This window comes from Lutra lutra, chromosome 8, assembly GCF_902655055.1.
Source record: "Lutra lutra chromosome 8, mLutLut1.2, whole genome shotgun sequence".
NCBI classification, from domain to species: Eukaryota; Metazoa; Chordata; class Mammalia; order Carnivora; family Mustelidae; genus Lutra; species Lutra lutra.
Window position 1 is genome coordinate 14,564,330 of NC_062285.1, and position 14,783 is coordinate 14,579,112.

The 14,783-nt window shown below is 39.6% G+C and overlaps 1 protein-coding gene across 1 annotated transcript in view; it reads left to right on the forward strand.

Annotated features, from left to right (window-relative positions):
• LOC125107624 (ankyrin repeat domain-containing protein 26-like) overlaps positions 1–14,783 on the forward strand; it is a 129,189-nt gene that overhangs the window by 46,748 nt on the left and 67,658 nt on the right. Inside the window, exons 16-19 of the mRNA XM_047742906.1 lie at positions 4,496–4,524; positions 4,614–4,686; positions 7,420–7,448; positions 7,540–7,612. Coding sequence (XP_047598862.1) covers positions 4,496–4,524; positions 4,614–4,686; positions 7,420–7,448; positions 7,540–7,612 — 204 coding nt within the window. The remainder of the gene's footprint in view (positions 1–4,495; positions 4,525–4,613; positions 4,687–7,419; positions 7,449–7,539; positions 7,613–14,783) is intronic.

Sequence of the window (14,783 nt, forward strand, 5' to 3'; positions counted from 1 at the left end):
GGAAAGGATAAAAAGAGTGACTGATGAGAAAGTCAAGAATACAGGGAATAAATGAAGGACAATAAGCAGCTCTTAGAGTGGAAGGTGGTAAAGTAAAACAATTCTTTATTTTTTTATTTTCTTTAAAAATTTTTTTATTTTTTATTAACATATAATGTGTTCTTAGCTGCAGGGGTACAGGTCTGTGAATCTCCAGGTTTACACACTGCACAGCATTGACCATAGCACAGACCCTCCCCAATGTCCATAACCCCACCAAAATAATTCTTTTAAATGAGGAGCAGACTATTTGAAATGCAGGAATAATATCAGGTGAGCTTCCAGTACCAAAACCTGTCAGAGTAGGATACCAAAATTTTCCTGCTCTTACTGCTTTCCTCATGGTTGGGAAGACATTCAGGACTGCCCTGGTTGATAATGCAGAGCTATGTTCTAGTCAGCGATAAGTGTGTGTATCTTAATAGCATAAAAATGGTGGTACTTCATAAATAGTATCATTGAGTGCAAAGTAAGAGTATTGGAAGGAAGAAGGGAGGAGGGTCAGTTTGGGGGAAATCAAGGAAACTTCAGCCATGATAAAAAATCCATTAGAAAGCTTATGACTTTTAAGACATTTCCAGTTTCAAAGAATTGATAGTGATGAACATAAGGCTTGCTTCTAGAAGGTGAAGTTAAGGTAAAGGAATGTGGTAGCAGACACAGTATGGACTAGAATTTCTCCAACTTTAGTAATCGGAGACCTTGCTAAAAATGCAGATTGTGAGCAGCAGGTCTGGGATTCTGCATTCTGACCTCTCAGGTGATGCCAATGTCTGTGGTCCCTGTGTCGTGTGCTCTGTAGCAAGGGATTTCTGTAGAGAAATCTGGAAGGGCCAGTGGATAGTTCAGGACACCATGGGATCAAGGAAAAGCATTATTTTGTTTTTATTTGTGAGCGTGTTTTTAGCTAGAGGGGAGCGAGGAGATGCAGAAAGAGAAGTTATCGATGTGAGATACTAGTGCTAAATAAAGAGGAAAGAAGTGGTGAAGATAAACCCTAGTAAAAGGGGTGTAAAAGCAGAACAATCAAGACCGTAGATCCAGAAATAACTCTGTTTTAAGGATTTCTTTCTTTATTTATTTTAGGGAGAGAGAATGAGAGAGACAGTGAGTGATTAGGGGGATGGGCAAAGGTAGAGGGAGAGAGATGCCTCAAACAGGCTCACTTCTGAGCCTAGAGCCTGATGCGGGGCTCAATCCCAAGACCGTGCCATCATGACTTGAGCCAAAATCAACAGCTGGATGGCCAATCCGCTGCTCCACCCAGGCGCCCCCAGAAATTACTTTTGAAGAAGAGGGATAGTGACGGGAATGAGGGAAAAAAGAAAGGCACGTTAGCTGGGAAATTTTGGAGATGAGGAGGAAACTCCAGAGAATTCACTTGAGATGGCTTGAGGGTATTTGCACTAGAACAGATTAAATCACAGCAGTGCCACAAAGAATACTGAAAACAGATGGAGTGCTAGACATGGGGTCAATCATAACCACGTATTCATCCTCCTCAGGTCTACTGGACATCAAAGATATATGTTAGATCGGTATTCATTATTTAAATGAGATACGGAAGCTATAGCTTTTTATTTTTTTAACATAGGTAATTTATTGATATTATTGCTGATTGAAAAACCCTTTAAAAACTGACATTGTCTGTTCATATCTTCTGCCCATTTTCTTTATATGATTGTCTGTTTTGTGTGTGTTGAGTTTGAGGAGTTCTTTATAGATCCTGGATATCAACCTTTTGTCTGTACTGTCATTTGCAAATATCTTCTCGCATTCCGTGGGTTGCCTCTTTGTTTTGTTGACTGTTTCCTTTGCTGTGCAGAAGCTTTTGATCTTGATGAAGTCCCAAAAGTTCATTTTCGCTTTTGTTTTCTTTGCCTTTGGAGACATATCTTGAAAGAAGTTGCTGTGGCTGATATCGAAGAGGTTACTGCCTGTGTTCTCCTCTATGATTCTGATGGATTCCTGTCTCATGTTGAGGTCTTTTATCCACTTCGAGTTTATCTTTCTGTACAGTGTAAGAGAATGGTCGAGTTTCATTCTTCTACATATAGCTGTCCAGTTTTCCCAGCACCATTTATTGAAGAGACTGTCTTTTTTCCACTGTATTTTTTTTTCCTGTTTTGTCGAAGATTATTTGACTATAGAGTTGAGGGTCCATATCTGGGCTCTCTACTCTGTTCCACTGGTCTATGTGTCTGTTTTTATGCCAGTACAATGCTGTCATATAAAGAAATGGGCAGAAGATATGAACAGACACTTCTCCAATGAAGACATACAAATGGCTATCAGACACATGAAAAAATGTTGATCATCACTAGCCATCAGGGAGATTCAAATTAAAGCCACATTGAGATACCACCTTACACCAGTTAGAATGGCCAAAATTAACAAGACAGGAAGCAACATGTGTTGGAGAGGATGTGGAGAAAGGGGAACCCTCTTACGCTGTTGGTGGGAATGCAAGTTGGTGCAGCCACTTTGGAGAACAGTGTGGAGATTCCTCAAGAAATTAAAGATAGAGCTTCCCTATCACCCTGCCATTGTGCTACTGGGTATTTACCCCAAAGATACAGATGTAGTGAAAAGAAGGGGCATCTGTACCCCAATGTTTATAGCAGCAACAGCCACGGTCACCAAACTGTGGAAAGAACCAAGATGCCCTTCAACGGATGAATGGATAAAGAAGATGTGGTCCATATACACTATGGAGTATTTTGCCTCCATCAGAAAGGATGAATCCCCAACTTTTGTAGCAGCATGGACGGGACTGGAAGAGATTGTGCTGAGTGAAATAAGTCAAGCAGAGAGAGTCACTTATCATATGGTTTCCCTTATTTGTGGAGCATAACAAATAGCATGGAGGACAAGGGGAGATGGAGTGGAGAAGGGAGTTGAGGGAAATTGGAAGGGGAGGTGAACCATGAGAGACTATGGACTCTGAAAAACAATCTGAGGGCTTCGGAGGGGCAGGGGGTGGGAGGTTGGGGTAACCAGGTGGTGGGTATTGGAGAGGGCACAGATTGCATGGAGCACTGGGTGTGGTACAAAAACAATGAATACTGTTACACTGAAAAGAAATAAAAAATTAAAAAAAACCCTGACATTGTCTACCAAATCAAACTACTTTGGAAAAAAAAGAAATTATAGGGTTGGTTCCCTACATGCCAAAATTGTCAGTATCAGTAAGTATGACACTGATTCTGAAATACAAAAGATTTTCAGTGCCTAAGTATTCTGTGGCAATTAAATAGAATTCTTCCATTTTGATAATCATATTTTCATATTGAAAGCTTATTGTACATTATTTCTTAGATATGTTTTCTATACCTTCTTGCATGAGTGGATCAAGAAACTTTAAGATGGGGACACCTGGGTGGCTCAGTGGGTTAAAGCCTCTGCCTTCAGCTCGGGTCATGGTCTCAGGGTCCTGGGATCGAGCCCCGCATTCGGCTCTCTGCTCAGCAGGGAGCCTGCTTCCCCCTCCTCTCTGCCTGCCTGTTTGCCTACTTGTGCTCTCTCTCCCTCTGTGTCAAATAAATAAATAAAATTTAAAAAAAAACTTTAAGATGGCTAAACTAGAGGATACAAGAAATGTAGGCATACCAGTAGCCCACATGGGTATGGACAAAATGAGTACTTTAGTAACCATTATCCTACAAGTGTGTATCCAAGCCAATCAATTCATAATGCTTTCTCTGATGAAAACTCAATTATGCATTCAGTTGAGCTATCATTACAAACGTGGACTGCCTAAATTACAGGACAAACGGAAGAACGTGGTTAATACTTGTAGTATAATGATAAAAAGATTCTGCTGTACTGCATTAAGGATGTGATGTAGCATTCTACCATTGGCTTTCATATTTGTCCACTCAGGGTCATTATTTATTCCTCTCATTAAAAGTTGCTTTTCTCCCCATCAGTCAGCATGTTCACATTGGTATACGTGCAGTCTTCTATATTAGTTATGCTCCTTTGAAACATCATCTGACTTTTGAAATCCTAACTGCATGTTTTGTTGAGCATATATTTTGTTATTTTGTTCAATACTTATAATGGGTTCATATTTCTTTTTTTTTTAATTTAAAGATTTTATTTATTTATTTGACAGAGAGAGATCACAAGTAGATGGAGAGGCAGGCAGAGAGAGAGAGAGGGAAGCAGGCTCCCTGCTGAGCAGAGAGCCCGATGTGGGCCTCGATCCCAGGACCCTGAGATCATGACCTGAGCCGAAGGCAGCGGCTTAACCCACTGAGCCACCCAGGCGCCCTGGGTTCATATTTCTATCTTGTCACTGTCCTAAGCCACCTTCCTATCTCTAGAAACAGAAAATGAAATCCTAATGTAATCATAGCCAGGCATGAGGATTCATCTTAGTACTAACTGTATGAAAATTTAGTTGTTTTTCATATGTACATATAATTAACTATATGTCCCTTTTGCATTTTAGAGTCTCTGGGAAAATATTCTTTCTTGAAGGTAAAACATATTTTTATTTTGAATTTTTAACTACAGATTGTATGAAATGTACATTACATACTAATCATATTGTTTCAATACCTCTTCAGCTTACTGTCGAGGAGAAAGATTCTGTTCCTAAGAAAGGAGGAGAAATGGAGGGAAAACAAACATCCAAATCAGGTAAATTTTACAATAGAAATATAACAATGGAAAGACGTACATTTCAATACTTAAAATGCTCACAGTCTTCTTCTGAATTATTATTTTTTGTCCAAGTTTAAGTGAAGGATTGGACATAAATAAGGTAGATGTTATTGCTGATATCCATGTTAGAACAAAAGATGTTTACAAGCCTAAGAAAAAGAGCTTTTGAAACATGTAAGCTTTAGGTCAATTCTTTTAAAAGGAGGAGCAGACTATTTGATATACAGGAATAATATTAAGTGAGTTTCCAGTACCAAAACCTGTCAGAGTAGTGTACCAAAAATTTCCCCCTCTTCCTGCTTTCCTCACGGTTGGGAAAACATTAAAGACTGATGTGGCAGATTATGCAGAGCTATGTCCTAGTCAGCAATAAGTGTGTATGTCTTAATGGCTTGCTTATAAAATGGTGGTACTTCATAAATAGTATCATTGAGTGCAAAGTAAGAGAATTGGATAGAGAAAGAGAGCAGGGTCAGTTCGCGGGAATCAGGGAAGCTTTAGCCGTGATTCAAAGTCCATTAGAAAGTTAATGACTTTTAAGACATTTCCAGTTTTGAAGAATTGATAGTGATGAACGTGAGGATTGCTCTAGAAGGTGAAGTTAAGGTAACGGAATGTGGCAGCGACTCAGTATGGACCAGAATTTCTCCAATTTTACTGAATCATCGGAGACCTTGTTAAAAATGCACATTGTGAGGGGCACATGTATGGCTCAGTGGGTTAAGCCTCTGCCTTGGGCTCAGGTCATGATCTTAGGACCTGGGATTGAGCCCCGCATCTGGCTCTCTGCTCCACAGGGATCCTGCTTCTGCCTCTCTCTCTGCCTGCCTCTCTGACTACTTGTGATCTCTGTCTGTCAAAGAAAGAAATAAAATCTTTCAAAAAATAATGAACATTATGACCACAGGTCTGGGATCCTCCATTCTGACCTGTCAGGTGATGCGAATGTCAGTGGTCCTTGGGTCATGTGCTCCATTGCAAGGGTGTAGACTTCCACATACAGACACCTGGAAAGGCCACTGGTTACTTCAAGACACCATAGGATCAAGGAAAACATTATTTTCTTTTTATTTGTAAGCATGTTTTCAGCTAGAGGGGAGCAAGGAGATGCAGAAAGAGAGGTTATAGATGTAAGATACTAGTGCTAAATAAAGAGAAAAGAAGTGGTGGAGATAATCCCTAATAAAAAGGGTGTAAAAGCAGAGCAGTCAAGACCATAGATCCACAAATAAGTCTTTTTTTATGATTTTTTTTCTTCATTTGTTTTAGGGAGCAAGAATGAGAGAGACAGAGAATGATCAGGGGGAGGGGCAAAGGCAGAGGGAGAGAGATTCCTCAAACAGGCTCACTTCTGAGCATGGAGCTCGATGCAGGGTTCAGTCTGAGGACCCTGCCCTCAAGACCTGAATCGAAATCTAGAGCTGGATGCTCAATCCGCTATTCCATCTGGGCAATCCCAGAAATTACTTTTTGAAGGGACATAGTGAAGAGTCGCTTCTGACCCAGAGCCGGATGCGTGGCTCTTTGTGAGGACCGTGCCATTGCCACGTGAGCTGAAATCAAGAGCTGGATGCCCAATCTGTTGCTCCATCCAGGCGACCCCAGGAATTACTCTGAAGAAGGGGGATAGTGATGGGAACAAGGGGAAAGGGAAAGGCACATTAGCCGAGAAGTTTTGGAGTTGAGAAGAAACTCCAGAGAATTCACTTTAGATGGCTCGAGGGTACTTGCACTAGAACAGATTAAATCACAGCTGCTCCACAAAGAATACGGAAAGCAGATGGAGTGCTAGACATGGGGTAAATCATAGACACGTATTCATCCTCCTCAGGTCTTTTGGACATCAAAGATTCAGGTTACGTCGATCTTCATTACTCAAGTGAGATACGGAAGCTATGGCTTTCTTTTTTTTAAGATAGGTAATTTTTTGATACGATAGCTGTTTCCAAAAACCCTTGAAAGACTGCCATGATCTACCAAATCAAACTACGTTTGGAATCAAAAGAAATTATAGGGTTGGTTCCCTGATGGCTAAAATTGTTATAATCAATAAGTATGACAGTGACAAAAGATTTTAGTACCTAAGATTTCTGTGGCCACTAAATAGATTTTGTTCCATATACATAGTCATATTTCCATATTTAAGCTATTGTACATTATTTCTTGGATGTGTTTTATACACCTTCTTGCATAAGTATATGAAGGAACTTTAAGGTGGCTAAACTACTGGATACAGGAATGTAGGCATACCGGTAGCCCACATGGTTATGGACCAAAATGAGTACTTTTAGTAACTGTGATCCCACAAGTGTATATCCAAGCTGATCAGTTCATAAGGCTTTGCTTGATGAAAATTATGCATTCAGTTGACCTATCATCAGCACTGTGTACTCCTATATTACAGAACAAATTGAAGATGGTCATACATACTTAGAGTCCAATGGTGTAAAAGATTCTGCTGTGCTGCCTTAAGGATGTGGTGTAGCATTCTACCATTGGCTTTCACGTTTGTCCGCTCAGGGTCACGATTTGTTCCTCTCCTTAGAAATTGCTCTTCTGCCCAACCCACCTTCCTGACTGCAGAAACAACCCCAAAACCCATTTGTAATCTGAGCCAGGCATGAGGATTCAGCTTAGTCCTAAGTGCATGAGTGTTTGTTGGCTTCTATATGTACATGGAGTTAACTATATGACCCTTTTGCTTTTTAGATTCTTCAGGAAAATATTCTTACTTGAAGGTAAAACTTACCTTTTAATTTTGAGGTTTTAACTACAGATTGCATGAAATGTTCATTATGTCTTAATCATATTGTGTCAATGCCCATTCAGCCTGCTGTGGAGGGGAAAGATTTTATTCCTCATCAGCCCGGAGAAATGGAGGAAATTAAAACATCCCAATCAGGTAAATTTTACAATACAAATTTAATGGTGTAAAGAAGTCCACTAAAATATTTGAAGTGCTCACAGTCTTCTTATTCTGAAGTCTATTTATTTATTTATTTATTTAATTTTTTGGGGCAAGCTTCAGTGAAGATTCTGACATAAATAAGGTAGATGATATTGCTGATATCTATGTTTGAACAAAAGATATTTACAAGCCTAAGAAAAAGAGCTTTTGAAACATGTAAGATTTAGCTCAATTCTTTTAAAAGGAAGAGCAAATCTTGATGAAGTCCCAAAAGTTCATTTTTGCTTTTGTTTCCTTTGCCTTTGGAGACATATCTTGAAAGAAGTTGCTGTGGCTGATATCGAAGAGGTGACTGCCTATGTTCTCCTCTAGGATTCTAATGGATTCCTGTCTCACATTGAGGTCTTTTATCCATTTTGAGTTTATCTTTGTGCACGGTGTAAGAGAATGGTCAAGTTTCATTCTTCTACATATAGCTGTCCAATTTTCCCAGCACCATTTATTGAAGAGACTTTTTTCCACTGTATTTTTTTTTCCTGTTTTGTCGAAGATTATTTGACCATAGAGTTGAGGGTCCATATCTGGGCTCTCTACTCTGTTCCACTGGTCTATGTGTCTGTTTTTATGCCAGTACCATGCTGTCTTGGTGATCACAGCTTTGTAATAAAGCTTGAAATCAGGTAACTTGATGCCCCCAGTTTTGTTTTTGTTTTTCAACATTTCCTTAGCGATTTGGGGTCTCTTCTGATTCCATACAAATTTTGGGATTATTTGCTCCAGCTCTTTGAAAAATACCAGTGGGATTTTGATCAGAATGGCTTTCTGATTGCTCTAGGCAGTATAGACATTTTAACAATGTTTATTCTTCCGATCCAAGAGCATGGAATGGTCTTCCATCTTTTTGTGTCTTCTTCAATTTCTTTCATGAGTGTTCTGTAGTTCCTTGAGTATAGATCCTTTACCTCTTTGGTAAGGTTTATTCCCAGGTATCTTATGGTTCTTGGTGCTATAGTAAATGGAATCGATTCTCTAATTTCCCTTTCTGTATTTTCATTGTTAGTGTATAAGAAAGCCACTGATCTGTACATTGACTTTGTATCCTGCCATGTTACTGAATTCCTGTATGAGTTCTAGTAGTTTGGGGATGGAGTCTTTTGGGTTTTCCATATAAAGTATCATGTCATCTGTGAAGAGAGAGAGTTTGACTTCTTCATTGCCAATTTGGATACCTTTTATTTCTCTTTGTTGTCTGATTGCTGTTGCTAGGAGTTCTAATACTATGTTGAACAAGAGTGGTGAGAGTGGGCCTCCTTGTCGTGTTCCTGATCTCAACAGGAAGGCTGCGAGCTTTTTCCCATTGAGAAAGATACTTGCTGTGTGTCTTTCATAGATAGACTTTATGAAGTTGAGGAATGTTCCCTCTATCCCTATATTTTGAAGCGTTTTAATCAGGAAGGATGATGGATTTTCTCAAATGCTTTTTCTGCATCAATTGAGAGGACCATGTGGTTCTTCTCTCTTCTATTATTGATTTGCTCTATCACATTAATTGATTTGCGAATGTTGAACCATCCTTGCAACCCAGGGATGAATCCCACCTGGTCATGGTGGATAATCTTTTTCATGTGCTGTTGGATCCTATTTGCTAGGATCTTGTTGAGAATCTTAGCATCCATAATCATCAGTGATATTGGTCTGAAATTCTCCTTTTTGGTGGGGTCTTTGCCTGGTTTGGGGATCAGGTTAATGCTGGCTTAAAGACAGTCTCTTCAATAAATGGTGCTGGGAAAATTGGACAGCTATATGTAGAAGAATGAAACTCGACCATTCTCTTACACTGTACAGAAAGATAAACTCGAAGTGGATAAAAGACCTCAACATGAGACAGGAATCCATCAGAATCATAGAGGAGAACACAGGCAGTAACCTCTTCGACATTGGCCACAGCAACTTCTTTCAGGATATGTCTCCAAAGGCAAAGGAAACAAAAGCGAAAATGAACTTTTGGGACTTCATCAAGATCAAAAGCTTCTGCACAGCAAAGGAAACAGTCAACAAAACAAAGAGGCAACCCACGGAATGCGAGAAGATATTTGCAAATGACAGTACAGACAAAAGGTTGATATCCAGAATCTATAAAGAACTTGTCAAACTCAACACACACAAAACAGACAATCATATAAAGAAATGGGCAGAAGATATGAACAGACAACTTCTCCAATGAAGACATACAAATGGCTATCAGACACATGAAAAAATGTTGATCATCACTAGCCATCAGGGAGATTCAAATTAAAACCACATTGAGATACCACCTTACACCAGTTAGAATGGCCAAAATTAGCAAGACAGGAAACAACATGTGTTGGAGAGGATGTGGAGAAAGGGGAACTCTCTTACGCTGTTGGTGGGAATGCAAGTTGGTGCAGCCACTTTGGAGAACAGTGTGGAGATTCCTCAAGAAATTAAAAATAGAGCTTCCCTATGACCGTGCATTGCACTACTGGGTATTTACCCCAAAGATACAGATGTAGTGAAAAGAAGGGCCATCTGTACCCCAATGTTTATAGCAGCAATGGCCACGGTCGCCAAACAGGGGAAAGAACCAAGATGCCCTGCAACGGACGCATGGATAAGGAAGATGTGGTCCATATACACTATGGAGTATGATGCCTCTATCAGAAAGGATGAATACCCAACTTTTGTAGCAACATGGACAGGACTGGAAGAGATTATGCTGAGTGAAATAAGTCAAGCAGAGAGAGTCACTTATCATATGGTTTCCCTTATTTGTGGAGCATAACAAATAGCATGGAGGACAAGGGGAGATGGAGAGGAGAAGGCAGTTGGGGGAAATTGGAAGGGGACGTGAACCACGAGAGACTATGGACCCTGAAAAACAATCTGAGGGTTTTGAAGGGGCGTGGGGTGGGAGTTTGGGGGAACCAGGTGGTGGGTAGTAGAGAGGGCACGGATTGCATGGACCACTGGGTGTGGTGCAAAAACAATGAATACTGTTACACTGAAAAGAAATAAAAAATTTAAAAATAAAAAAAAGAGAAGAGCAGACTATTTGAAATGATGGAAGTGTATCAGAGGAGCTTCCGGTACCAAAACCTGTCAGAGTTCGATACCAAAATTCTCCCCCTCTTACTGTTCCCTCGGTGTTGGGAAGACATTAAAGACCATTGTGGTTGATGATGCAGAGTTATGGTCTAGTCAGCTATAAGAATGTGTGGCTTAATGGCATGTATATGGTGGTACTTCATAAATAGTATCATTGAGGGCCAAGTAAGAGAATTGGAAGGAGAAGAGAGCACGGTCAGTTCGGGGGAAATTGAGGAAGCCTTAGCCATGATAAAAAGTCCATTAGAAAGTCTGTGACTTTTAAGACATTTCCAGTTTTGAAGAATTAATAGTGACGAACATGAAGGTTGCTTCTAGAAGGTGAAGTTAAGGTGAAGGAATGTGGCAGCGACTCAGTATGGACCAGATTTTCTCCAATTTTAGTGAATCATCAGAGAACTTGTTAAAAATGCACATCGTGAGCAGCAGGTCTGGGATTCCGAATTCTGACCTATCAGGTGATGCGAAAGTCAAAAGTCCTTGGGTCATGTACTCCGTTAGCAAGGGTATAGACACCCACATAGAGACATCTGGAAAGGCCCTGGATACTTCAAGACACCATAGGATCAAGGGAAAGCATTATTTTGTTTTTATTTGTGAGCATGTATTTACCTAGAGGGGAGCAAGGACATGCAGAAAGAGAAGTTATAGATGTAAGATATCCGTGCTAAATAAAGAGGAGAGAAATGGTAGAGATAATCCATAATAAAAGGGGTATAAAAGCAGAACAATCAATACCATAGGTCCAGCAATAACTCTGTTGTAAGGATTTCTGTATTTATTCTATGGAGAGACAATGAGAAAGACAGAGAGTGATCAGGGGGAGGGGCAAAGGGAGAGGGAAAGGGATTCCTCAAGGAGACTGGCTTCTAGGCCTGGAGGCAGATGCGGGACTCTATCGGGGACCTTTCCATCATGATGGGAGCTGAAATCAAGAGCCGGATGCGCAGTCCAAGGCTCCGTTCACGTGCCCCCAGAAATTACTTTTTTTTTTTTTTCAGAAATTACTTTTGAAGAAGGGACAGTGATGGGAACAAGGGAAAAAAGAGGCACATTAGCTGAGAAGTTTTGGAGTTGAGGAGGAAACTCCAGAGAATTCACTTTAGATGGCTCGAGGGTATTTGCACTAGAACAGATTAAATCACAGCAGTGCCACAAAGAATACTGAAAGCAGATGGAGTGCTAGACATGGGGTAAATCATAGCCACGTATTCATCCTCCTTAGGTCTATTGGACATCAAAGATACAGGTTATGTTGGTATTCATTATTCAAATGAGATACAGAAGCTATGGCTTTTTTTGTGTTTTTGGTTTTTTTTTTTGTAAAAATATCTAATTTTTTGATATGATAGCTGTTTCCAAAAACCCTTGAAAGACTGATATGATCTACCAAATCAAACTACTTTTGGAAACTATAGAAATACAGGATTGGTTCCCTAAATGTTAAAATTTTTATTATCAGTAAGTGTGACACTAATTCTGAAATACCTATTTTTTATTTTAATAAATAGAATATTTTAAAAAAAAGAATTAGGAGAAAGTAATTTCTTTTAGGCTATTTTTAGCATTCACTTGAGAGTGGGTGGTAGGATTATATTTAGAAGTTTGTGCCCAGCTGGGAATACTAGGTAGAGGTCTAAGGATTGCTTATTGAAAACAAAGTTTCTTAGCTTTATTTTTATAGCCTTAAATTCACAAGTATTGGTCAAATTATATTCAATGTAACTAGAAAAAGCAGCTTCCCAAACCAAATATTAAAATATTTCCTATATTCTCTATGACTTTATTTTAGAGTTGGCTTTCCCAACAATAATGGGAATCTGAGAATTTACTATATAGTACCATCTTCTCAACTATGTATGCATAGTCTACCGCCTTGTTTTATTATTCTTATTTTTTTTTAGAGAGCAAGAAAGTGGGGAGGGAGGGAGAGAACCCCAAGCAGCAGGCTTCACGCTTAGCACGGGGTCTGATGTGGGGTTCGATCTCACGACCCTGAGATCATGACCTGAGCTGAAATCAAAAGTCAGACACTTAACTCATTGAGCCACCCAGATGCCCCTTTTTTATTATTACTATTCTTGTTATTATTACTTAACGATTTTATTTATTTGAGAGAGATTGAGAGAAAAAGTGGGAGGAGGGGCAGAGGGAGAAGGGAGACTCCCCACTGACCTGGGAGCCCGACGGAGGACTCCATCCCAGGACCCAGTCATGACCTGAGCTGAAAGCAGCCGCTTAACTGAATGAGCCACCCAGGCACCCCCTTCATTAATTTTGATGAATAAGTGGAATATTGTTTCTTTTTTAAATTTTTAACATCATTTATTTATTTATTTAATCTTTTTTTAAATTTATTTTCAGCATAACAGTATTCATTGTTTTTGTACCACACCCAGTGCTCCATGCAATCCATGCCCTAATACCCACCACCTGGTTCCCCCAACCTCCCACCCCCGCACCTCTTCAAACCCTTCAGATTGTTTTTCAGAGTCCATAGTCTCTCATTGTTCACCTCCCCTTCCAATTTCCCCCAAATGCCTTCTCCTAACTCCCCATGTCCTCCATGCTATTTGTTATGCTCCACAAATAAGTGAAACCATATGATAATTGACTCTCTCTGCTTGACTTATTTCACTGGAAGAGATTATGCTGGGTGAAATAAGTGGAATATTGGTTTTACGGAGTACTATATCATTTAAAAATAATATTCTCCTGATATACTCAGTCTATTGATTAACCATATCTAATGTGTGCTCTACTTAATGTACCAGTTAACTCAGGGCCTTTCATCAGTCATATGATCAGATCGGTACTAATAAATTGTACAGTACTTTTTTCACCCCTGTAGTTTTATGTTCTTTCTTTACTTGTAGAATTAACACTATATTTTCAAAAGATTTTCAATTATTTCCTAGAGTAGTGAATACAGACAATAAATTCAAAGTTATTTACCTATACAAGTGACTTGTTCCTGTTACTTCCTCATGAGCTTGGTAGATTCAAGAAGCAGGAGCTTTAAAACAAAGCACCTACAGCTCCTGTAACACAGGAAGATATGGAACAGAAAAATTATAAAATAAATACATGAAACTTAAAACAGTTCATGTAGAATAATTCCCACTTGATGCCTTTTATAAAGTAATGAGCAAAGTTGGTTGCTAGGGACTCAAGATTGTGTGTTTATTCATTTAGTATAGATTTATTCTGTACTGGCCCTGATAATTTTATATCCTTAATATTTCTAGAACGATTCTGTCAGTTCAGGTGTGCTTCATCTTTATTTTGCATCAGTGCCTTCTCATTCATCTCCCACCTTTTATTACAATGCCCCTCAAATTCATTCAGCATTTAGAGTGATGTGTCTCAAATGCAAATATGACTGTGAACCATTGTTGAAAATATGTTTGTGTCCAGGTATCTTAAAATTACATATAAAGCTTTCATAATTTTGAGTTCTGCTAAGCTCTCTAGCCCTTTCTATTTTCTGCCCTTTTCTCTGGCATTCTGAACTGCTTTTGATGTCTTCCCCTTTGATTCCTGTATTTTAGACAGATATTTACCCTCTTGTGTGTTTCTCTCCCTTGTCTTACTACAGGCTTGTATACTCCCCCCATTTTCCACCCTCTAACCCCTTTGAATCTGGCTGACCTCAGTGTTGCTGTCTCAGTTCAGGCATTAGCTCTACAAAATCCATTCCTGACACACCTTTTATCTACATGCTTCTTTAAACCTGGGTGCCTATCACTTACTGGGAACTCAGTAAATAATTACTGAGTAGAATAAAGACTGTTTACACAGAGATGATTTAAGAGATGTCCCATTAGGGGCACCTGGGGGGCTCGGTTGAGTGTCCAACTCTTGATTTTGGCTCAGGTCATGATCTCAGAGTTGTGAGATCAAGCCCCATGTGAGGCTCAGTGCTGGGCATGGAGCCTGGTCAAAGTTCTCTCTCCCTCTTCTCCTCCCCCCTCCTCTCTCTTAAAAAGAGAGAAAGAGAGAGATTGTCCCATACAGTCTAGTAACAAAAGGAATATAT